General features: G+C 33.4%; 2 protein-coding genes across 3 annotated transcripts; one reads left to right on the top strand and one right to left on the bottom strand.

Moving 5' to 3' along the window:
• Positions 1 to 1,416: 1,416 nt before the first annotated feature.
• On the bottom strand, positions 1,417 to 14,791 carry LOC134254481 (anamorsin homolog). 2 transcript variants are annotated; one of them, XM_062736987.1, is made up of 7 exons: positions 14,701 to 14,791; positions 10,650 to 10,830; positions 10,073 to 10,299; positions 7,470 to 7,626; positions 6,842 to 6,985; positions 5,480 to 5,601; positions 1,417 to 1,573 (listed from the first exon to the last, which is right to left on the bottom strand). In XM_062736987.1, exons 2-7 carry the CDS (start codon positions 10,813 to 10,815, stop codon positions 1,460 to 1,462), a joined length of 930 nt encoding a protein of 309 aa, XP_062592971.1. In that variant the 5' UTR covers positions 10,816 to 10,830; positions 14,701 to 14,791; the 3' UTR covers positions 1,417 to 1,459. The 2 variants fall into 2 exon arrangements, with proteins under 2 accessions (XP_062592971.1, XP_062592972.1); XM_062736988.1 differs by having other exon boundaries at positions 6,842 to 6,982.
• On the top strand, positions 14,533 to 27,010 carry LOC134254497 (targeting protein for Xklp2 homolog). Its single transcript, XM_062737007.1, has 15 exons — positions 14,533 to 14,572; positions 15,212 to 15,316; positions 18,705 to 18,839; positions 19,035 to 19,158; positions 19,334 to 19,762; positions 20,042 to 20,342; positions 20,595 to 20,754; positions 20,972 to 21,128; positions 21,992 to 21,998; positions 22,166 to 22,357; positions 22,539 to 22,550; positions 22,922 to 23,092; positions 23,876 to 24,019; positions 25,041 to 25,152; positions 25,638 to 27,010. Exons 1-15 carry the CDS (start codon positions 14,533 to 14,535, stop codon positions 25,949 to 25,951), a joined length of 2,403 nt encoding a protein of 800 aa, XP_062592991.1. The 3' UTR covers positions 25,952 to 27,010.
• Positions 27,011 to 27,019: the final 9 nt, after the last annotated feature.

Raw genomic sequence — 27,019 nt, 5'->3', positions numbered from 1 at the left:
ACCGTAAATTATTTAATTACATTTTATGAATTACTATATTATATTTAATATTATAAAGGTAAGTCACTAGCATTGTCAATATAACAATATTTTGTGTTTTTATAAACAAAGACATTTTGAAAACAATTTAAAAATTTGAAAATATGGGGGTGGATTTCTGAACACTTCAAAATGATATAAACAGAATTCAGTAATAAATCCTTCTCAATAAATGTCTTAAAATATTTCACATTTGAACATCATTTTTCATTTATGTACTAAAAACTTTTTCTAAAACTCATAAATCTTATTCTTTTCAAAACTTCCTTCTTTATTGTATTTATACAGACATGAGTTATACTGCTCGATCAATATCTGTAATGTCATCAGATTTTAAGTGGGAGCGTGGTGACATTTTTTAAGAAGGGTATTTCTTGTAATCAACCAGGTTTACTTTTGAGGCAATATTGACTCTTTGTCCAAAAATAGAATCAAATATCAACATAAAAAAACCCTCTTTAAGATAAAATCTCTCCTCATAAGATATGACAATTATAAAACCAGTGGTTATCATTTGATCTCTGCATCACTGTAGGATATTCCCAGAATTTCTATGAAATATAAATTTAGCTCTGTAGGAATTTTTTAAGTATTCCCAATTCTGATCAGGAGAGTTTCACCTACATGAATATACCCTAAACAAGGTCTTTGTTTTTTTTGAAAGAAGTACTTTTTGAACCAAGTCTTTATTGGTGAAACTTTAAAGTGATGTTTTTAACTATCTTCTCCAATAATCAATGACTCTGCAACCAATTACTAAGGATGAGTTGTTTTTAAAGAGTCAGTTATTTTTCAATAATGAATAACAAAGATGAGATCACCCAAACTCTTTGTTTTTAAATTAAACATGATAATAAACAATATCAAAGGGACCATGTGACTTTTTAAAATGACAAATCAAACAAAACACAATCAAGCCTTATAAATTACACATTTTATTTGAAAGACAGTTAAGAATGAATATCATTTTTTCATCCTAGCTTAATTAACACACTTCACTACTTTTATCAATAAAATAAAGAGCATTCATAATTTCATGACTCAGTTAAAAAGTCCACTGTGTCAGTGAAAATCAAAAGGGATAACATGTATAAGGGTGGGCAGATAATATTAATATAGCTACTCCCAAAAAATGAAAATTATTTTATTGCGAGAAGTGAAAAGCCATAGCCCATATGGATTTAGACTATGCCTGTCCACTTCCAAAAATGTAAGGAATTTCTCTCAAAATTCTTATTCTCTACTTTGCTTTTTAATTTTTACAGCATGAAAATTTGTATTTACATCAGGGAATAATTTCAGACAGTATTTATGATGAAAACATAATTATCTGGATTCAAACCCCCCCCTTTTCTCCTACATTTTTTCACTGAAATCTTTCTCAAGATAATTGCCTGTCTTCTTAATTTGAACTTTTCCGTCATGTGTCGGCCTTCAACTGTGTCCCTGATAAAACCACTTTTTCTCCGGGCTTGAAGGCAGGCATTCCCAGGTATGGACAACTGGCACAGCGAAATGCATCCCCCAGATAACACTGCAATAGAGGAAACCCACACTTGACATGGCATACCTGCTATAGAGGACTGAGTCATATCGCACTTGACCTTGTCAATATTGCATGAAGTGGATATTCATGCACATGAATGGAAACAGAAGAATTATTGCCTTGTTTAATTGAAGAACTTGGAACAAAGTACCTACTTTTTTTGGTGTATTTTAAGTTGAATGGTGTGTGAAAATCAAGTATAACATTTATATAAGGCCATTTATCTAATGTTTCTTTTTTTTTTTTTTGGTTATTCAAATTTTAGTTTCAAATGAAAGATATAAAATTTGATAAATCATGTAACTGAAATAATGAAAAAGAATGTGTTTCTATTAAAAGATTTGGCCCCACAGCAAAGAACCAGTAAATTAGATTGAAAGAACTTGAATCACCTGTAATCATATAAAATTGAACTTAACTTCAAAGTTTAAACATCTGTTACCATATAATGGCTTCTTGTTTACATGATAAAAATGTGTAAAATTATAAAGAATTTGACCTCACACATAGCCAATCCTTACAAGATTTATGCAGAAAACAAAAACAAAGAGAAACTTCAGACTAACAGAAACCTTTTAAAGGCTTGACAGGTGGGTATCAAGTAATATTGAACAGATACTGTAATTTGTAAACTGAAATTCAGATTAGTTATACCTCATTGGAAGGGGTGGTTTGATTATGAAAATGTCCTGTACACATCAGGACAGAATTTAGAAAGGAAGAGGCCCATGGGTCACAGTGCTCACCTGAGCATATATGCCAGTCAGGGCTGATGGCCCACAATGCTTACCGAGTAACTTTGGCCCTGCTATCTTTCACCAGATTTCCCCCCTTGTAATACCTATTGTGGCCCCCATCTCCTCCCTGGGGTCATTATATGACCTTTCATGGCTTTTCTATTCTTGAAATAAGAATTTCCCTCTGTATATCTATGTACATCCTCGCAATGTCAAGGGTTTGTGATTTCTCAAACTCCACACACTTGTGTGGATGTTTTCAGGTTACTAGGATCAAACATGGCAGTGCTTTTCTTGAAAAGATTTTTATGCCCCTGTAAACTAAGTTTCGGGGGTATAAAGTAATCCTTCATCCCAATTGTTGTACTACCCTACTTTGGAAAGGGAGGGGGTGTCATGACTTAAAGTTACACTATCTGTGGATGTTTTCAGGTTATTTTGATCAAACATGGCATTGCTTTTCTTGAGAAGATTTTTTAAATAAGTATTTCTATGTAAAACTTTGATCCCACATTGCGGTCCCTCCCTACCCCAAGGTCATGACTTGAAACTTCCACCACAGTATCAAACTTTCTGTTCCAGTGGTTCTTTCTATTAAAAGATTATCAAAAGATGCCATTTATTTTTTTCATTAATTCATACACCCTTCGTGGCTCCATTCTAGTCCTGTAGGTCATGTTTGAACAAACTTGAATCTCCACAACCTGAGGGTGCTTCAATATGGTTAATGAGAGATTTTTAAAAGACACCATTTCATTTTTACTTATTCTTTGTACCTTCCTATGAGTTAGATTATTGATCTTCATTTGAATCCCCTTTACAAAAGGGCAAGTTTACAATGAAACTGGACTTCTGGTTCTGGAGAAAAAGTCAAAATTGTTAAAAGTATAATGACGACCTGATTAATTTATGTGATCAGAAAAGCAGCTCATGTGAGCAATAAGAAATAATAATAAAATCAAAAGCCTGAAAGGCTTCAATGGCATCAAACAAGAAAAACAATTTCAAAAGATCTGAAGATAGGTCAAGTGAGTGACTCCGGTAACATAATAATAAAATAAAAAATAGTTTTAACACAAATACAGTCTAGAGCCTTATGCCCTGGTCCGAATGAAGCAAGGTTCGAATTGACAAGACGTTGTCAGAAATGTTCACGCTCAATATCAATCTAATTTCTTTTCCTATGAAGGGTTTCATAAATTTATATATTATTCTTTCTAATTGCCATGTCAGGGCGTTGTTCTGCAGTATAAACACATTGCATAAGTATTTCTAAACTACAACCATGATTTGAAACTTCCACCACAATATCAAACTTTTTGTTCCAGTGGTTCTTTCTATTAAAAAGATTATTAAAAGATGCCATTTATTTTTTCATTAATTCAGGGCGCGGTAAACAAATGGAGGAAATGGTTATTGAGTACATTAATTTTTACTGGCATTTTTTGTACTGGTCAATATGTGGTTGTTCATTTGATAAAATTGGAGGTTGAAATTAGATTGTAAAAGTAAAACTGTTAAAAGTATTGACTGAAATTCAATATTTATAGTCTTGTAGCATTCATGTTTATTGTGTAACTATTTTACCATCTTAAAAATAAGGTTGTTTGTATTTTTATGCTTTTTTAATTAAACAAAGCATTTACAAAATGTTATACCATGAATTCGTTGAAATCGCACAATCAGGAATTACCATTCCCGATCTCATTTGTTTTTCTCTATACATGATTACATCATCAACAACCATAACGTTTTTCTTAATGTGTATAAACTGATGATCACAAAATGTTTAATATCGGTTTTTTTTGGTAGTAGAATTAATTGAAGATACAATTGACGTAATTTCATATTCAAGCTATTATTCATTGTGAACGTTTTAAAAGAAATTGGTTTACAGCTATTTTCTATTGCGGATGCATCCACTGACACATTCGGTCGCATAAATCTGACCAACACTAGATGACGATCGAGCTTCGCTCGACGCCATAAAAAACCAAAACAAATATCATATCCATTTAATTCTAAATACCCTGTTATTCAATTCAATCAAGTGATGGAGGAAATTACCCATTACTTAATATTTTCATGTTAAAAAGGGATTGGTCCATTGTTTAGCATCTCTGGGTATTTGAAAAGATTATATGACTTAAATACATGTATTAAAAATAAAATACAAGGAAGACTGTGTATCACCTGTTATATCTTACTATTTATACATGTTTATATTTTCCATTCTACAAGGATTGGTTAGCTTGCGGGAATTTCCGAAATGTCATTTGATCTGAATTGGAATCTGTGAAACAAACACTGCTCTGTGTTTATAGCAGAAACCAGGTGTGAGAAGTGCACAGACATAAATTGTTCAATTAATATAAAGATTACTTACAATAATATAATATTTATTAAGTATAGACAATGAGGAACTTAAGCAAATAAACAAATTTAATGGTAAACAAGAGGCCCATGGGCCACATCACTCACCTGAGTAACCTTGGCATTCAGTTCTTTAAAAGATTTTCCCCCTTTTAATATCTTTTGTGACCCTAGCCTACACCCAGGGTTGTGAATTAGACAATTTAGAATAGAATAGACACTGGATGTTTCCACATATGTTTCAGCTTTCCTGGCCCAGTGGTTCTTGAGAAGAAGATTTTTCCTACATAATTCAATGTAACACTTGGATTTTCTATTGTGGTGGCACCCTACCCAGAGGGTGTCATGATTTGAACATTTTAGAATCCACACAATCCCCTGGCTGCTTCCACGTAAGTTTCAGCTTTCCTGGTCCAGTGGTTCTGAGAAGATTTTTTAATGAGTCCCCAACCTTTTTTTGTCTTATCTTGATTATCTCCCTTTGGAGAGGGACTTGACCCTTCATTTTACCAATTCACCCTTCACCCAAGGATGCTTTGTAATAAGTTTGGTTAAAATTGGCCCAGTGCTTTTTGAGAAGTTGAAAATGTGGTAAGTTTACAGCTAGACAGACGGACAGGTAGAAGGAGGGATGGGCATTGGACAAAGGGTGATAAGCTTTATTCCTTTAAGCTCAGGTGAGTTAAAAAAAAATGTTCAGTCACAGGAATGACTCAGGTGACCTAAAAATGTACTTTTTGTGAATTGTGGCTCGATGGGACACTGCTATTTAACTGATACTCACACTTCCACAGGCTGATGTGGCCGTCTTTTTCTTGCTTTTAGCTTCCGCCTCCAGTTCTTCAGATAATCCACAGGTACAGTTCTTACAGGCCTTCTTCTTCTTCGGACCATCACCACATGTTGCTTAAAGTAAATAATTACTGTGATAATTATGAAATAACAAATAAAATAATTTTTAAGAATTAAATTAAAGGTACATAATTTTAAGAAAAATGTTTCAGAACAATATCTATGTCCCTATAGATAGTTTTCAAATGTGATATTCTCTCTTTGAGTTAATTCCTTTGGCTTCTATCTTAGAGGTCAAATGAGTGAATTTTCTTCTTTGAGCAACCAACTTTAAAGATGTATGAATAAAAAATTAAGGGCAAAAATCTTTAAAGTACTAAAATTATGAATTAAAGGAGAATTTTGCTAACTCTTTGCCCAGTATGAACAGTTTAAATTGGTTGAATAACTGTGAAGAAATCAGGGCATGTTGACCTCCAAGATGGCAACCAATTGAAAATAACTCTTGCTAAAATTGTAATTATCCATAAACTTAGTTGAGGAAAAGATGAACAACACCTGAAGAGGACTTGAGAGGGTAACAGAAGTCTAGTTTCCTTGGAGGGTTGAGGGGTCAGGACAGTAACAGAAATCTAGTTACCTCGGAGCATTGAGGGGTCAGGACTTGTGACAGTAACAGAAGTCTAGTTACCTCGGAGGGTTGAAGGGTCAGGAGTTATGACAGTAACAGAAGTCTATTTACCTGGGAGGGTTGAAGGATCAGGACTTGTGACAGTAACAGAAATCTAGTTACCTCGAAGGGTTGAGGGGTCAGGAGTTGTGAAAGTAACAGAAGTCTATTTACCTGGGAGGGTTGAGGGGTCAGGACTTGTGACAGTAACAGAAAACTAGTTACCTCTGAGCATTGAGGGGTCAGGACTTGTGACAGTAACAGAAGACTTGTTACCTCAGAGGATTGAGGGGTCAGGAGTTGTGACAGTAACAGAAGTCTAGTTACCTTGGAGGGTTGAGGGGTCAGGACTTGTGACAGTAACAGAAGTCTAGTAACCTCGGAGAGTTGAGGGGTCAGGACTTGTGACAGTAACAGAAGTCTAGTAACCTCGGAGAGTTGAGGGATCAGGACTTGTGACAGTAACAGAAGTCTAGTTACCTCGGAGGGTTGAGGGGTCCTGACTTGTGACAGTAACAGAAGTCTAGTCACCTCAGAGGGGTGAGGGGTCCTGACTTGTGACAGTAACAGAAGTCTAGTTACCTCTTAGGGGTGAGGGGTCAGGACTTGTGACAGTAACAGAAGTCTAGTTACCTCGGAGGGTTGAGGGGTCAGGACTTGTGACAGTCACAGAAGTCTACTTACCTCGGAGGGTTGAGGGGTCAGGCTTTTTAAGGTCATCTTCGTCTAACAGGGCGTCATCATCCACCAGTTCTATGTCATCATCCAGCATGTCTGAGGCCGACAGAGACCACACCTTGGCCACTTCTTCCTGTGATTTCTCTGCTACTTGGAAGAGAAAATATGCAGGTATTAACACAATAAAGCGCAGTTCTTTATTTCTTAACAAGTAATATTTAGCTGATACACCTAAATTCAATAAGGCACAGACTTAAGTCCCCATTAAATTCCATGAAATTTGTAAAATTCTTCAGGAATTCATTTTCACTCTTTTTACAGTGTAGACAATACAGTGAAAACTGCCTAATCAAACCTGTGCAATCCGTTTCAGTGTGAATTCTGTCATTATTCTGATCTTTATTTATTCCCATTTTACTTTCATGCATTTCCTTGTTTTTTACATTGTGTAATCAGACACACTGTCTAATTTTTGAATTGTTAAATTTCTAAATCTACTACAATTCAAGACAGTTTCAGGTCTTTTGAGCTTTAAATTCATGCTCTTAATTGATACACTTTGAAATTTTGAAATATGATTTGAAATACATAAAGATTTGAAATATATAAAAATTTGAAATATATAAAGAGTTACCTTTCTTCTTTCCAAATGAGAGTTTGAGCTGAGATATTGAACCAACTTCATAATTTGGCTTTTTAGATGTAATCTTGACAACCAGGAACTCTTTAGATAATGACAGAGAATTTTGTATACTTCTCATATCTTCTGCTGATAAATCAACTTTTTCAGGCTGAAAATGAAAGCAGAATTTTTTTAATTTTTCAAAAATAAAAAGCTAGTGAAAATTCATCTCTTTAACAATTTGAATTTACACTACATGAGAAAGTTCACAGATCAATTCTTTACAGAACTTAAGTGTGAGTGTTTTTTTTTTTTAATTTAAAACCCTTGCTTCTCTATAAATGTAGATATCTACAACATTGTATTGTTGCCCCATCCACAACATACATCAAATTAATAGGAAAATTTCTCTGAATAAATAAACATAGCACAAACTAGAGCTGTCCAATAATGACAAATACCCCCACTGGGTTTTTCAGAGTAGGTGCCAATTCACAAATATTTTATGGATCTATTAAGAGGTGTTCATCATTTTCTTAGAAACAATTTGAGTGAAAATATAATTGCTCATATTTTTTTTAATAAATAAAACTAAGGTGCAACCAAATAAAACATCAATACTAATACATTGTAACAGTATTTTTTTATTTTATTGAAAAAATAAATTGCAACTATTTGTCATGATACTCTGCAAATACCCTTTAAAAATGTCCCTCCCCCACAAACACATGCATATGCATATATCTTTCATGTGGGACATGATGCTCTGAATTTGTCACTTGATATTTTTAATTTAAAAAAAAAAATCAATTTAACTAATTAGTATTAAAAACTCAATCAATAACAAACTGATTTTAGAAATAGAAGGCTGGCCATCAAATGACGTATGATATTTAAACTGACCAGCAGTTCTTCTGTCTAATTCCCAAAGGACACAGATAAGAGCTCCTTGATCAGAGATGCTCTATCAGAAATGATTGAGACAGCTAGATTTCCTACAATGAACTCATCAATTAATCTTTGACTGGATGCATGTCCACTAATTAATGTCAAGGGATGAATGGATCTTAACTATCTCCTTTGTAGACTAGTGCAATCAAAATTAGGGCTGGGCAATAATATCGATATTTCAATATATTGCAATACAATGACAAAAAATATCGTATCGCAATACGATTTTGTAAAATCGATATATTGGCAATATGCTTAGATTAAGGAATTTTGTCATTAAATATAAAAATGGACTTATAAAAGTTTGTTATTAAACCAAACAGTAAGTCAGAAGTTGTTTGTGGGAACATTTCAGAGCATAACTTAAATGAATTCAACAAGATTTTTTTTCTGTGTTGGTTACTTATCAAAGTTATGTACATTCTGAATGTAAATAATTAAGAAAATGCCATTTTTATTACATTGAAAATATTGCAAAACATATCGCAATACATTTAAAAATATCGCAATATATCGCAATACGAAATCTCAGGCCAATACCCAGCCCTAATCAAAATGCATAATTGTGTCATCCTGAAATTAAATCTGACAGCAAAGATCTTTGTATAAATTTGATACAAAGATTTATACAGAAAAAAAAATTGTGTGTGTGTAAGGTTCCTGCACGATTCTTAGATTTGTAGGGACTATCTTGAAATCAGACTTAAATTTCAATCTGAAAGTCATATAGAGAATGGGCATGCCGATTGCAATATCCCCCCCACACACACAGTTTAATTAGTTTTAATTATATGATTATACAATATCAAATAAGTTTATTATACAATATCATTAGTTTGAATTACTTTTTCTCAAATTCATTAAATAAGATAGGCCAGTTACTAAAACTATTTAAGGCTGATTCCTTCACCCGGTTTCCAAGAGATATAAACAGAGATGTTCTACCAGTTAGCTCCTTACACCAAACTAATTAATTTCTCTCTAATTTGACATGCAATTTTCTGTTATCGATATTCTCCTTGACCAGTGCTTGATAATTATACCCTTGGGAGAGGTAGATCATCTCTTATAAAATAACATTTGTTATGGATTGCTGTAAGTATATAATGAAAAATTAAAATATTATTTTCTTCATTTAACATTTTTTAAATTGGGATACAGCAACACTCTTACAATTTTGGGGATTGTGTAATTCAATAGTAAAAGACATTTTTTTTTAAAATTTTACTTAAATTAAAGGTCACGGTGACCTTGAAAATAGGTTGTGACACACCTTCTACCCAAGATGCATAAATTGGCCAAGTTTGATGATTGTAAGTCTAATAGTTTTCTAGTTATGAGCCAAACAAAACCACAAAAGAAAAAAGAAAAAACGCCTGTAAAATGCATAAAATCAACCAATCGTGCTGAAAATACCAGATGCACACCTTCATATGGTGAATAATGTGTACAAATTTTCAGACAAATCCATCCAATAGTTTCTGAGAAACGGTCTGGACAAAGTCTTGTCTACAGACGGACAGCTAGACAGACAGACGGACAAGCTGATTCCAATATACCCCCCTAAACTTCGTTTGCGGGGGTATAAATACAAATCTAGAAAAAGATGAAGTGCAAAGAGAGACAACTGTTTGTTGCCAACAGAAGCATTAAATGTTTCTTACCGGAGATATGTCCACAAATCCAGACAATTTTACTGTAGAAACAAGTTTGTCTTTTGCTTTTATTGCTCCATTTTCTGCTGACTCATTCACAGGCTCTATAACAATCAAATCTCCATTTGGTTTGAGAATGCGACAAACTTCTCCCAACGAGTCTGTGGTGTGAAGGTATGAGCAAGGCTGGATCAAACCCGAGATGACCACGTCAAATGAGGAATCAGGATGGGCAGCTGAAATGGTAGAGTAATCAAGATATGTACTCATCAATCACCTGCTACACGGCTTCAGAACTTAACTTAATATTGATCTTCAATTAATCCAGTAGAGCATTCTTTAGCAACATTTTTCAGATGCAATTAGTCTCATTAGTAAAGCACTTTAATACTACTGATTTTTAAAGATACACCAAGTCATCACAAATATTAACAGATGTCTTAATATATCTGGCAAACTGGCACATTTATTTCATTATTCCTCTATAAGTGATTGAAAGCACATTGCAGAAAAACCTCTGTTGAATTCACAAATTGGAAAACCATAGAAATCAAACCATTATAATAATACCTATACTTTAACTTACACAAAGTCAGCCTTTCAATGTTTTCCACCTGGACTTTGCCCGAGTCTCCCACTTCCTTCTGGAGTTCTTCCACTGCCTGCTGTAGTTTTTCTACCCCTTGGTTCCCAGACCATATCAGAAGAACCCTCTGTCCTGTAGAAACTCCCAATCCATCCACAAGACCCATAGTTCTGGATCAAATCTAAAACATGTAAAAGTTTGCATGAAAAATATCCTCTTTATATGTACAGAAAAAGTAAACCATGACAATAGTGATAATTTTATTTAATGACCAAGTATCGGTTTTCTTAAAAATCAAGTCTGAAAACTTAGGCTATGATTATCACATACTAAAATATTTAGAGCGGTGTACATAACTAACAAATACCACTATTTTTATACCCCCCGCTTGATAAACGGGAGGGTATATAGTAATCGATATGTCCATCTGTCTGTATAGCTGTCTAGCTGTGTGTCTGTCTGTCTGTAACACTTTGGGGTCCCCATCTCTTATCCACAACTCCTCTTATACCACAAAGTGAAATTTAATGAAACTTTAACAGACTCTTTATTACATATTGCCATTGTGACCTCCTGTTTTACTTTTTGATCCCGACACATATTTTGGGTTTCCCGGCCACCGCAAAACATGGACTTTGCCATTATAACCATATGGGAGGCATTTTTACCTGGTTTTACTATTAAAATACACGAAAACCAAGGAGCCCCTGCCTGAATGAAGTTATCCCCCATCCCCTAATCCAGAACCTGTATCTGCCCATCATTTCTTTTTGTACGTAACACTGTAGATGTTCACTAAAGGTTTCAATTCCTCTAAAATCAAAAGTTGAGATAGTTTAAAATATGGAAATGTGTTGTATATAGCTTAGTTCATACATTTTTGACAACTTGATAGAATGAAAATGTTAGAACAAGTGACATTTATAAATATGAAAAACATTGCATACAACAATGTTGGTTATTCTTTTAAAAATGTAGATCAATACGTAATGAGGTTAGAATAAACATAAACAAGAGATGTTTGTAAAACACTTATGCCCCCCTCCCCAAAATAAATGGAATTTTTCTAAGTCCAAGGGACATAATCCAAGGGACATAACTCTGTCAAAAATGGTATGATCATACCCAAAACCGAGATATTTATCTGATAAATCTGTATACTAAATTTCATTTCAGTATGTGCAACCTCTGCGAAAAAAATTAATGAAAACTGCAAATAATTGGAATATTTCTAGGTCCAAGGGGCATAACTCTGTCAAAAATGGCGCGATCATACCCAAAACAGTAGTTGACCTAGATATTTATCTAATAAATCTGTATACTAAATTTCATTTCAGTATGTGCAACCTCTGCGAAGAAAATGAACAGTAACTGCAAATAATTGGAATTTTTTCTAAGTCCAAGGGGCATAACTCTGTCAAACACGATATGTTTGTAAAACACTTATGCCTCCCTCCCCCAATAGGAATTTTTTCAAGTCCAAGGGGCATAACTCTGACAAAATTGGCACAATCGTACCCAAAACAGAACTTGACCTAGATATTCAGCTGATAAATCTGTATACCAAATGTCATCTCAGTATGTGCAACCTCTGCAAAGAAAATGAACAGAAACTACAAATAATTTTCTAAGTCCAAGGGGCATGACTGTCCAAAAAGGCTCGATCGTATCCAAAACAGAACTTGACCTAGATATTCAGCTGAAACTAAATGGACCGACAGACTGACCGACCGACTGTCAGACAGCAGCAAAGCAATATGCTCTTCCTTCTTTGAAGGGGGGCATAAAAATGCAGCGATTGTACCCAAATAAAATTTGACCTAGATATTCATCTGATATATCTGTATACTAAATTTCACTTCAGTAGGTGCAATCTCTGCGAAGAAAATTAACGAAAACTGCAAATAATTGGATTTTATTTTTAAGTCCAAGGGGCATAACTCTGTCAAAAATGGCATAATCATACCCAAAACACATCTTGGCCTAGATATTCATCTGATATAGCTGTATACTAAATTTCATTTCAGTGTGTGCAACTGTTGTGAAGAAAATGAATGGAAACTAAGTGGACTGACAGACCAACCGACAGACAGCAGCAAAGCAATATGCCCTCCCTTCTTACAAGGGGGCTTAAAATTACTTGTTGATATGAAAAAAAATTCTCCTTTGTTCTAACTGGATGCTACTTGATTGGACATAGACCTAAGTCAAACGGTATCAGGTCCATTCACCCTATCTACATGTTCATCCGAGTCCATTTTCGCAGGGTCCATTTGCCAAAATTCTTGTTCGCCCTGTGTCATGTTCACCATATATCTCGATCGCCCTTTTGTAAATATTTTATATCAACATCATCGTTGCAGCTTAAGTTATTTCTTTTTAATTAATTTTGTTCCATCAGTACTTATTGAATTTATTTCCAATTTTTATGTTAATTAAAGACTTAATTAGTTTAATTGCTGTCAATTTAGTAATTATTGTAAGAGAACACTTTCTTTATTAGTTTTTAAAGGTTCATATAAGCCTTTGTTTAGAAAATAAATAAAAAATTGAAAGTTGAATTATATTGTTTGCAGGCCATATGCAACCTCAGACAAATTAGAGAGTTTACTTTTGAGAAATCTTTTTTTAATTTATCATAAGTTTACTGAACGTAACTTATAAATCAAAATTAATGCTTATCACATAGATTGATTTACACTTTTGTTAGGAGTGAAACGGTTCACTGCGGTACTTTTTCTCGGTTCAATACACGGTACAAAATCTCTACTTTCAGTTCTTTGTTTTTCGGACGGGATCGTCATTCAGTCAGGTTTGGCATGAGGTATAAACATGCTTCTCTGTATAATTAGTTCAAAAACGTAAATTTTCGTGGACTTAAAGTTTTTAAAATAATTTTTAACAGTCAAATCAATTAAGTTGATTTATTCTATCCATTTTGAACATAAATTATTTGACTAGGTTAAGTAAAAGGAAGCATAATACAACAGTTGAATCTGTTTCCTTCTTAGGCTTCTATCAAAATGTATCATATCGAAAATAACTGAAACGAGATCAAATTTTACGATACGTATCGAACCGTGAATGAGGCGTATCATTTCACCCTAACTTTAATTTATTATTCTTTAACATTAGAAAAAATAAATTATAATTCAAACAAAATTATAAAATCAAAGGAAATTATGAATATTAACCAACTAACATATTGTGCGCAAACAGACTTTGTGCGAACGAGTTTTAGAGGGAACGGACCCTGTGATAACAAGCAAAAGACCGAATGGCATCAAGGGCGAAGGTATTTTAGAGCAAACTGACATACAACCAAGTCAAACTTGCATGGACTTGGGAGTGTTGCAATTTTATGGTCAAACATCAAAGTCATAAAGTTTTATAGCGAGCACAGCGAGCGTCGCATAGCGACGTCACTGCGAGCTCTTTAAGCAACACCTGGGCTAAGAGAAAATTTGAAATACTGCACATTCATTTGTCAGATTTTTGTTCCTCAGTAACTCTGGACCTACAATGCATCACTTGTTAAAGTTACGTTCTCGCTGGAACAGCAGCAAAAGTTCATCTAAAAGTTTACTTGTCCTGATTTAATGGATAATTATTGACAATAAATAGTGAACGAAATGTTCATTTACTTTTTGCACTGTTCAGGCTTCTTTATGGCAATGCAACTTACATACGACGTCATATGACGTCAGAGACTAAATTATACCAAAAGAAATATCTGCGCTCGCCATAACGGCCGCACCGTCAACATATTACTCCCGTGTTTCCCTCCAATTCAGTTTCATTTAAACTATCTGGTCTGTCAATATCTAAGAGATTAATACGTTTAATCCGTTATCTGTATCATTTCATAAGAACTAAAAAGGGGATGGATGAAAAGGTGGAACCACAGCACACATTTTTCAACAGTTCATGGAGAGAAAACATTTAATCCTTGACATTTTTCTCGAGTCTATAAATGTAAATATACTTAAATGGCAAAATCAATCAGCGAAAATACTGTTAAACAACGAAGAAAACTCTTTTTTCTGTTTACCTGATTAATCTGAAACTGATAATGCAATTTTCACCGGAAGTAAAGTTTGACCTTGACCTTTGTATAACAAAATGGTGTTGGACTGAAAAAAAGAAAAGAAATGTTTATTAAAGTCAATTAGTGTATGATATTTAATTGAAGAAATAACATGCTTCAGAAAAAATAAAATACAGATAAATCTTTGAAAAAATGAAATACGATGACAACGTTATAGGGGCCTAATTTACTTTGAATTAGATTGTTTGAAAACATAATATCCGTTTTTATCTGATTATACAAATTCATATTTTTCTAAAGTTATAAATTTCTTAGTTAAAATTTTATAGCAATTATTGTATAAGAGTAATCTTATTTTACTTTATTTAATTTTTGATGACGAATGATTGATTTACACAACTTTTTAAAAAATGGCAAATTCTAAAAATAAAAGCTGATTTCTGATTGGTTAAACTTGAAAGGACTTACCATAGGCGGTAGATTGAATTTTTGTGTTATTGCTGAAAAAAACAAGACGTGTCCATGGACATTCTTGGGGATGATGTGTGGGAGTATAATGCCCCACAGTATGTTGATTTTGCAGCCGGTGAAGATGATCCCAATGCAGACGCATGGTTTGGTAAGATTTGATGCCAAAACAGCATATGAACAGTGTCATTAGATCACCAGGGATCAAACTGCTGGAACAATCATTATTATTGTTCTATGTTCAATCAATGATGAATTTACTTATATTTTTAAATTTTTTCATATGAGTGTTGTTTTTAATGAATTACTGCCATGCTCTTGGAGGATATAGATGGCAGGTGCATGCTGATTAAAATTTCCCAAAATAGACATTTTACATTGGTAAACAAACTGATATTATTTTTCTAGAATTCACAATGTTTAACTCATATGATTTTTAAAAGTATATTTAGAAGTACATTGAATTGATAATAGATAGTAATGATCACTGATCTTCTTTGAGTAAATGTGTGCTAGTCTCCAATGCATACTTGCCAACCTCCAGCATGTAAAAATCGGGTGCACGATGTTTCGGGACCACGACGTTTCGGGACCTGACTAATACGACGTTTCGGGACTAGTGAAAAGACGTTTCGGGACTTGGGTAATCCTTGGGTTATTTTTTTCTGGATCTCAACTAATTATTTTATTATTATGATATAGCATATTATTCGAAGTACGCATAGTACGTAATATTTAATTTTTATGTATATAAACATTTAATAAAATTCTCATAAAGATATTCTTTGATGGGTTTTTTTTTTCATGACAGACGAAAAAGAATAAATCTTTACAATAATCGCTTTTATTTCTTAGATTCTTAATATCTATTTTTCTTTATAATTAGTTATTTTTTAATGTATGTGTGGTTAGGGGGGGTCCAAAATTTAATCTTCTCAGGTTGATGATATATATTTTAAAATATTCAACTCACTGTGATCTCCAGCTACTGTTTTTTTTTTTTTTTTTTGATATGTCAGTAAATTGTTAAAACAACAACTAGGACCAGGTACACATACCCCATAGGGAGGTGTAACGTACATGTATAATGACGCCGCCGGTAATGGGAACTGAAAAGATTGTGTGGTTTCTTTTGAAATTAATTTAAGAAAATAAAGATCTAAAAATATGCAAAAAATATATATATCGTTTGTTTATTGGTTAATGAAATAATTCAAAATCAAACAATATTTATATAATAGTAATAATTTTCCCATCATCAAAAGTTCAACAAAATATAAAGGTTTTCAAAATGTTTTGATCTTGATTTTGTCTATTTTTTTCCCAAACAGTTTCAAATATTTTTTTCAAAAAGTTTGAGCATAGTATTGTAAGATTCCTCCCTGGAAATGTCACGAAAATATTTTTAAAGATTCCAAAACATTGTACACTGTATATGAACATATTTTACAAATGAGAACATTTTCCTACATGTAGATTTAAAAAAAAAAATACCATTAGGCCTATACTTAAAAAAAAAACAATAAAACATTAAATGGTATAAACAACATCATTTCATTTGATATCGTTTCAAATAATGTTTTTAAAAATATTTTAGATCGATTTCATCATACTTTATCTATTTTATGTGGCTAGGTGAAAATTTAATAAAAAATAAATTTAAGTTGACCTGTTAACGTAGTCTTTTTTCTTTTATTCTGGAATGTCTTTTAAACACTTTTACAACGTACATGTAATATGAAAAATTTAATATTTGCAAATTAAATAATATTTAGTATTTATTTACAATATCATTTACAGTGTGTCATGTACCTAATTATGTAATACCACATAATATTACGCACTGGTTGGGTATATACGAAGATCGATAATTTACTTTCATTGAGATTTGTAGTCTGTGTATACACAGTAAACATAAACAACTACCCGTAAAACGTAAAGTTTTTACTGCACATGTGCTAGCTTGAGCCTTTGTAAATTCTGTAAACAAATATGAAATAAAACACCTAAAATCATTATTATTATTGAGAGAAAGAAAGTCTTAGAAAGATAAACACGTCCGTGGTCTTCACAAAGCAGTTTCGATTGTCTCCCTGTGGCTTTAATTCTACAAACTCTCGTATCAAACACTATAAATAAATTAAATACATAATTCTAAAATATATTTTTTGAATTAAATTTGATGAACCAAATACTTTATAAAGGTAATATATCATGTACATAAAATGCTGTAAAGCCTGTAATAAGAAATGTAGAGACAACATTGCGGGCGGTTGATTTTCTCGGCAGGCGTGCTTCATGCCGCATGCAAACTTTAGAACTAATAAAAACTCCAATCTTTGCTTCGTAAATTATAAATTGTGTATCAAACTGAGAAATTATACTTATATAAACATAAAAACACAAGTAAACAAGTTTTATTTCATTTCCTTAACAAAATATATAGAAGTCCCGAAACGTGTTAGCCCAAGTCCCGAAACGTGTTAACCCAAGTCCCGAAACGTGTTGACAGGTCCCGAAATGTCGGGGTCCCGAAACATCGCGGTCCCGAAACATCCAGAATTCTAAAAATCTGGTCATGACCAGATTTGGAAAGTAAAAAATCTGGTCATAACGCGTAACGACATTCACAACATATTTACCATGATTAAATTTTATACATATAGATCTACATGATATATATACAAACTATTTGTGTATTGAGAATTCTTCTATTGAAGAAGGATTTAATTTACTATGACAAAAAATTCATACATAATTTGTTTTAATTTACATGTTAAAAATGAGAATTGAAGGTTTCAAATTTCAGTATTGACCTGAAGTAAGTGTGCATTTTAAAAAAAAAAAAGCCTTTTCAGTTTCTGCTAAATTTGAAAGTATACCAGTTTCAATTTTGAAGTTATTTTTCCTCTCTCTTAATTAATTAACTACTGCAATATGTTTTAAATGTGAAGTTAGGCCTACACTGTCTTTGATCACTTTATTTTATCTAGAAGGAAGGTTTTTGTTCCAAGATTCCTTGATATGTACATAAATATTGTTTCTCTTCTTGGTTCAATCAGAGACATGTGTTTGGTTCAGTTTGTTCCTGTTGGCCCTGATAACGATTAAAAGCCATTTTAATTGACTTCAAACATTGATTTGTCAAAACAACACCCAGTTAATTGTTTACACACCTGCACTGATAATTAATCCATCGGCATTGTTTACGTAAAGCTATGGGTTGTAACTGGAAGTTAAAAGTGCAAATTAATAAATAAATAGATTTTCGGGTTGTTCAGCAAAAATCGGGTGATAAGCATGACCCGCCAGGTCATAAAAAATAATCGGGTTACGGGTTGAAAAATCGAGTGTGTTGGCAACTATGCTCCAATGTGTGTTTTTTTTAATCCTGATTGATTTGATGATCTAAAGTAATTGTGATAAATAATGTACAAGTCATGTCAATCAAGTACCATTGAAAAGTTTAGTAGTTCTATTGACAAATGAGTCATAAAAACAAAATAAAATTTTCTCTCAATTTCTGTATTTTTTTTAAGATCAGCAAAATGAACAAGGCAAGAAACCAACACTTAAAGAGGATGTTTGTGCCACACCCCCTGTTGAGAATCGCAGATTAACAAGATCCATGTGTGCCACTCCTCAAAATGAAAATAACTTACCAGAAGCAACAGGTTTTTGTGTTTGAAATGATAGCACCTATTGCAATGCACCTAAATGGTTCAAACATCTACATGTATATCAGAGTTGTGTAAATAATGAAGATAACTAAAACTGAACAAGGAGTAGCAATTTCGAAGAATTTTTTATAACACTTAGTATGATTTTGTTCATGTTTAATTGTTTACTGAGAATATTCGTTTTTACAGAAAAGAAAAATACACCAGCCAAAAAGTTAGATACTCCATCAAGGATTATTGTTACAAAAACTGGTGCATCAAAAACCACAGACAATAACAGTGATGGATTGAAAACCACAGACAATAACAAAAAGTAATGCAATTCTACAATGTATATAATGATCATAAATTGTAATGATAATGCAAGTCTTCATGAACATATACAATGTAAGATATATTGTTTTAAATCTTGTAAGGACCAAAAAAAAGAATATCTCATGCGTAAGTTTATTATGCGTAAATAATTAAATTTTCAAATTTCAATTCAGAAAACCTGCCATGCCACTAAAACAAGCACCAGAGTCCAAGACCACACCAGACACAAGGGGAAGATCACGATCACTCAAGCGAACCAATTCAATGAGAGTGGTCAATCCCATCGAGGCTCACAAGAGGAGATCAGCTGATCCAGTGCGGGTTCCCGTGGTGCCTCCAGCAGAAAAACCACTAGCAGAAAAGACAGTGTCTAATCCTCTTATCAACAAAGCTAAAGCAATGATCAGAAGGAGTGCTTCACGGGTACAGGATGGTCCCAAGGAACCGCGAGAACGTACCCGTTCTATTGATGGCACTGTCCGTGCCAGAACACGTTCTACAACCCCCAGCGTTACCTGTAACAATACCTCACAAAATGATGCTGCAGCACCCACCTCCAAGATGCCAAAACTAACTGTACCCACAACTCCAACTTTCATGAGGTGAATATTTCTTTATACAGACTAAAGATAGATAGGTACTTCTGTATCTTTGAAACTAGTCTTCTATTTTATCTGTTTTTAGACATGTTTTAAATTAGGTAAACATAAATATACTCCAAGTTTGAGTGAGTTCAGAGAGAAAAAAAGCATTCTTTCTTTTATACAACTGGGTTTGGTCATGATGGGTAAAATAAAAATGGGATGATATTGCTTGAAAGTTTGAAAAGGTGATAATTATACAGGGCGAAAATAACCCTGTACAATATTATGTAATTACAGGAGAAAGCCTATTGGAAAGACTGAAAAAGCCAAAACTACTGAAGAGAAACAACTGGAAGAAATTGCCAACATTAAAGCGGAATTCAACAAGAGGAAGAAAATGACACAGAAATCATATCAAACGGCCATGAAGTCTACAGGTGTTGCACCTGTGCATTCCAAGGTGGAACCCACAAAACCAGAGCCCATCCACTTTGAGACTGACAGGCGCATCAAATCTCACCCCACCCACAACAACAGTGCTGATAAAAAGGTGGATTTCGTCCGCATTCTCAGGTCAAACTCCAGGGGAAGATCACCAGTATGTATACCACATGGTTGTTTTTGACATGATAAAGATTGAGTTGTTCAATAGAAAGTTTAACATACTGTATTAAAATTTGGAAAATTAGTTAACAGAATTCGAATTGTATTTTAGAAGTCAGAATTTAGTATTCCTCAGAAGAGTTGAAACAAAGTAATCCTTTCATTAATACTTGGCTATGTAATGATATTGCAAACTTGAATGGTTTCTTGACAAATGAAGGAATACAAAATGTGTTTTTCCCTCTAGGCTCCTGCAGAAAGATTGCCCACAAAACCCCAGCCATTTAAGCTCTCTGAGGGAAGAAAAAGAAAAGCAGAGACTGATTCAGAAACTTATAAAACTATGGCAGAACAGCTGGTTACCTTCCATAAACAAACGCCTGATAGATTTCATTCTCACTCCAAAAGTAAGTTCTGCATATATCCCCATTGAAGGTTTTTAGGCTATCGATTGTACATGCGGTAAAGACTAAAAGACACAAATGTATTGGATTTCAATTCTATTTTATATTAGAGTTTTTAAGGAATAAAAACTGTTTTGAAATCCTGATTGTTTAAGCAAGTCGGGTAACAAATTTTGTTTTACATTACCTGTGTCATTCATAAGCATATAATTTGTAACAGAAGTTCCAGAGAGAACAAAGAGTCTCCATTGTCGTTCTCCTGTGTCTGGACTTACTGTGCCAAAAACCCCTAACTTTGAGTCTACAACCCGCTCTCGTCCTGTACATGTACCCAGTCAGAGGGACCTAGAGGAAAAAGAGATCGAGGAAATGAAAAAGTGAGTCATGTTTGACTATCCTCAAGAATATTATTATTTATTTCTGAGAGGAATTATTAATGAATTTACAATTAGAATTCAAACTGAGGTAGTGGGGTTGTTCTGCTATAGCTTAACAGTACAGCGGAATATGAAAATTATTTAGAGTCATATTTTCAATGAAATTTTATTCCTCACATTTTAAACATATTTTTATCATTTTTGTATAGCCATTTCTTTGCAAAGCATGAATATTTATGAAGTAATGGTACAGACAAACGTGATATATTGCAATGTAATCCACACTGTTAATCACACACACTAATATTTATTTAATTAGAATAGTTTAAAATCAATATAAAGAGTTATTTACCCTGTCACATCAATTAAGGATCCTGAATAATTTCAACACTGGTCATGTGGATTTCTCGCAGGTGAACATCCAAAGCCTCAATGTATCGTCAAGATTAAAAAGGAATTCCGTGCATAAGTATATATACCAGGACTCACACATGCGTACATAGCTACCACACCCCATACATACTGGTTTTACAACTCACACCTAGGATAAAAATAAACCACAAGACAATCACGTGACAATCAAACACTCATGTGACACGGAACACCGGACAAACCAGAATACAATACAAACACGATGACAATGAATGACCAGGTATGAATGAATGAATGAAGGAATTTAATATGCTATGCATTTAAATGTATCGAGCTGTACTAAATAATTATACTAAATAAAATAAAAACAAGTAATTGTCACCCTGTGACACCCTGTATACAGTATTTCTTTCCGAGGTAAATTATTAATGGATTTACAATAAGAATTCAAACTGAGGTAGTGGGGTTGTTTTTGTGTGTTTATTCTATAGCGTAACAGTACAGCAGAATATAAAAAGTATTTAGAGACATATTTTCATTGAAATTGTATTCCTCACATTTTAAACATTTTTTTTATTATTCTTCAATGGCTTTTTTCTGGCATACAGTATATAGATGAAGTACATAGGGTATATACTGTGAATCTTTCCATTTAAAAATTAAAGCAGAATTTACACTGTCATGACTTTTTGCATTCTGGTGTGAAAAAGGTGGTTCCAAAGCCTGTTACCAAGTTTGAGGAGTTTGAATTTGAAGGGGGCAGAAGACCTCACAACAACAGCATGAAAAGAGACAAAGAGGAGAAATACGAATTCCACGCTCAGCCTGCTCCAAAGAAAATCTTAGAGGGGCCGGTGGTACATATCTGAAGCATTCATTGAAAGAGTTTTCCTTGTCATTGTTGAAAACTCATTTAATATGCCTGTGCATTTAAATGTATCGATGATAAAGAATAATCTGAAACTTCTTTCAAGTAGATGTTTATGGTATTATCATTTGATGCTTGTATAGAAATATTTCTTAACTTTTAATTTACAGGGAATCAAGCCAGTGAAGTATTTTCACCCTCCCAATATGCCTTCTCCTTAAATATTTTTTTTTATCCCCATTGCCTAAAAGGTCTTCAGGAGGAGGTAACATTATTCTATCGAAATCAGTTTTTCCATCTCTGATTTTGAATTCTTTTCTTGCATAATATTCCCATACAGTATATAGCATGAAGTAAAGGGTATATACTCCCAAAAAATTACTGGAGAATTTACACTGTCATGACTTTTTGCATTCTATTGTTGCATTATATTGCCATATATTATACAGCACCAAACAAAGAGTATATACCAAAAAAAATTTAATGGAGAATTTACACTTTGTCATGGCTTTTGAATTATAACCTTACATTATGTTTTGTTTATGATCATAAGGTGTCTAAGGTGATGAAAGGTCATGCAGTGCCTCATGCTGGAGTCCCTTTCCAGCCAATACTGAATCATAAAAGTACAATTCCTGAACCATTCACTTTTGATGAAAGGGACAAACTTGCCGTGGCAAAAAAGCAAGAGAAAATAGAAGAAATTTATGAGGAGGAGAGGAAGGTAGTATGTGTTCTTTGCATGTTGGCTTCATTTCTGATGCTAATTTGAGGACCTCTCAGTCAGTCACTCAGTGACCTACGTTTTATTTTCTGTTGTTCTTGCTGAATGCTGTCCACTGTGTATTATTTGTGAACTTAAAAGACAGTTTAAGAATTTTCTATGAAATGGATGAACTGATTTTAACCAGATTGGGATAGAGTATCTGGGAACAAACTGAGAGAAATATTTCTGACCCTGGCTTCTGGGGGTATTTTTTTTTTATTAAAAGAAAAATAAGTAACGTCCTGTGCCTGTGGTAGAAACCAAGGTGTGGGGTTAAAAACAAAAGAATTTAATCCTCATTCTTACATTTTTCTCCTTGACATCTTGATTGCAAACTGTTTGCATGATCATACGTAGCTTTTTCCTAGTTTTAAAAAGCATGGTTTTACGATTAACAGCTCTGGCCACAGGATGAAATTTTAGTTTGTCAAATATTACATGTACCTGGTAAAAAAAAAATTATTCTTGAAATGTCTTCATCTTTACTTTTGAATATCTAGCACACATAAATGTTCTGTTTGCATGGTCATAATACACAGTAACATTTTACAACATTGTAAAATCAATGAGTTAGGCATAAACTAGAATGCATGATAAATCTTTACATTCATATAAGCGTACAATATACATGTACATTTTTGAACATATAGCAGAGTAATAATGATTAAGATGTCCCTTACAAAAATTGAGTATTTAAAATTCCACATCAGAAGAGCTGTTCAACTAATCTACATTCACTAGATGAGAGAATTCCATGCCCAGCCTTTACCTGTGGGAGAGGATGCACTGCCTCTCAAGAAAACCAAACCAGCAACCATCCCAGAACCATTCCACCTGGAGGCTGACGAGAGAGGAGCCAAGAGACTGCAAGAATTCAGTCATAAGGTTTATACAAATTATACATGTATATTTTTATGTTAATATGCGAATATCAGTGAGACTTTTCTTGAAATGATTAATATACCCCCCGCAAACGAAATTTGGGGGGTTATATAGGAATCACCTTGTCCGTCTATCCGTCTGTCTGTGCAAAATTTCCATATCTTTCTCGCATATAATACTACTCCACACAAAGATTACCCATGACCTATGTGTCATATAAAGCATTAACCAAGGTCACTGGAAGAAAAAGTTCATAATTTGTTTCCGGTCCATATCTTTCTTATGGATAAACTTGGTAGGTTCTCATTTCACGCAAAAATTGTCCATGACCTAAGGGTGTGTCATGACTATGACCCAAGGTCATTTGGGGAAGTTCAAGGTCGCTGGAAGAAAATTTTCATAATTTGTGTCCTGTCCATATCTTTTTTATGGATAAATTTGATAGTTTCTCAATTCACACAAACATTGCCCTTGACCCAAATGTGTGTCATGACCTTGACCCAAGTTCATTTTGGGAAGTTCAAGGTCACTGGAAGAAAAAGTTCTTTGTCATTCACTCTTTTTTATGGATAAACTTGGTAGGTTCTCAGACATTGCCCATGACCCAGCCTGTTACCTTGACCCAAGGTCATTTTGGGAAGTTCAAGGTCACTGGAAGAAAAAGTCCAAACCAGCAACCAGGTTCCCACACAAGAACCATGTCCACCCAAGGTCATTTGGGGAAGTTCAAGGTCACTGGAGAGAGGAAAAGTTCATAATTCATGACTTTCTTATTGATAAACTTGAATTCAGTCATTTCACACAAAGGTTTATACAAATTATACATGTATATTTTTATGTTAATATGCGAATATCAGTGAGACTTTTCTTGAAATGATTATTTAAACGTGTACATGTCTGACATTGGCAAAATTTATTAATTTACCAATACTGTACTGGTATACAATACAGGAAAAATTCAAACATATGTACAAGTACATTTTCTTCTTAAAAGATGTCTTAAATGTGTGAATATACATTGTAGGTTGAAGAAGAAAACAAGCAGTTAAAGGCACAAGCCAAATTTAAAGCCCACCCTGCCAAAGTAGTGCACAAAGAACCATTCTGTCCACAAAAATCTACCAAGCCTCTCACAGGTAGTAAATCTTGTACAAATTTGTGTGTGCTTGAGAATATTTTGATGTAAAAGAAGATTCTGAGGTTGTTTGATATGAGAAATCTAGTTTGCTGATTTATTGGTAAAATATTGAAAATTTTCACATAAATAAAACTTAGTTAAAAAAAGTTGATTGTATTAAGGAAATCTTGAAAATAAGGAATATTTAATGAATCCCATTGAAGACTATAAACATACTTTGTTCCTGAGAAAAATATTTATGAAGAACTCAAATTTGAAGTTCCAGGGATTCACTAACATTGAAGTTTTACTTCATTGTTCTTGTTCCAAACATTAAAAAAATATAAAGAAAAACTTTTTTAAAAACTTGAACTTCTTAAAAAAAATTCAAGTGTTATGCAAAGACAAAACCTAATCCATATTAATTACTTTTATTATCTTAATCTATAGGGATTCTGCAAATTTTTATCATTCCCTCTAGTAATGTATTGCCATTTATTGCAGATATCAGTGGATTTGAACTTAACACAGAACACAGGTCTCAAAAAAGAGAAAATTTCGAAATGTATAAAAAGGCTAGAGAAGCACAACTTGAAGCAGCCAAGCGCGAGATAGAGCGCCAAAAAGAGGAAGAAGAAAAGGCTGCCGTCGCTAAGATGAGGGCAGAGGCCGTTCACAAATCACAGCGAATCAAACGATACAAGTCAGTGGAGGTGCTACCAAGTGATAGGCCTATAACAATAGCCGAGTCACCAAACTTTGAAACAGACCGTAGACTAAGGAGCAAAGTTGATAGCCTCTCTCACAGCAAGTTTTGATGGTTGAAAGGGTTCATGTAATTGTTGACTTAATACAATATATGTCCTGTATGATCCTCTCAAAAATAGTAACATATTTGTTTGAATTTTGAATTGTTATAAAAAAAAAAATTCTCCATACCTTATGGTGTGTCAGAAAATTTACTGTTTTATTTCATACACTGGATTTTTATCATACTGTTTTTAATTCAGGGAAATAGTTTTTAACATGTAATTGACAAAATGTTTGAAAGATCTTAATGCCAGTATTATTTGGTGAAGGCCTTCATACTGTAAACTTGTGATAAGCTATAAAATCTCTCCATCCTGGTAAGAAAAAGCTTTCTCTCTCTCTTCTGTCTTTCTTACAATCATGTCTTACAGACAACTGCAGCTTGCCAGTCCATTGTAAAACAGACATGGCAAAATACACTGTCCAAACTGTGCCTGTAAACTGTATTAATATATGTGCCCACAAAGCTATGTATCACAAATGTTTTTCTATTTTTTTTCTCCTTGTGAACTTCTAAGACTTGTTAATTTCTAATAGCTGTTTTTTATCACGTTAATTGTATTTATAATATTATGTACATGTATCATATGCACATACTATATTATAATTATTCCTGGGGTTTTGTGTATGAAATGTCTTACATTTTATTTTATTATATAATGCTAGGAGCATCTGGTAACATGGTAAAGTGCCCCTGCACCAAGTGGAAGAAACAATCCTAGATAATATATTTAGGGGTTACTTTCGACCATATTTTCAATGCATAGAAAAACAGATGTTTCTCACTCTTTTATGTTGATTTTATACAGTACTTGGTAAGATGTCCCAAATTAAGCTTCGGATCTAATATGTTTGGATGTCTAAGATCTATGGGGCATCATTAATTTTTCTATGTTTCTTAATTTGTATTTTCATTTTTTATTTACATGTATGTGCATGAGAAACACACATGCAAATGAATTACACAATGTATTTTTTAACATTACATGTATCATTCATACTGTTGTAGATTGATATTGTAGTTGTGAAAATAATACATGATTATTGAATAAATGAGTGAATAGATATCAGTTACT

Source organism: Saccostrea cucullata, unplaced genomic scaffold, assembly GCF_032062105.1.
Source record: "Saccostrea cucullata isolate Sc308-1 unplaced genomic scaffold, CSIRO_AGI_Scuc_v1 ctg19, whole genome shotgun sequence".
Lineage (NCBI taxonomy): Eukaryota > Metazoa > Mollusca > Bivalvia > Ostreida > Ostreidae > Saccostrea > Saccostrea cuccullata.
Note: the sequence above shows the minus strand (reverse complement) of the source record. Positions and strands in the feature narration are given on the sequence as shown.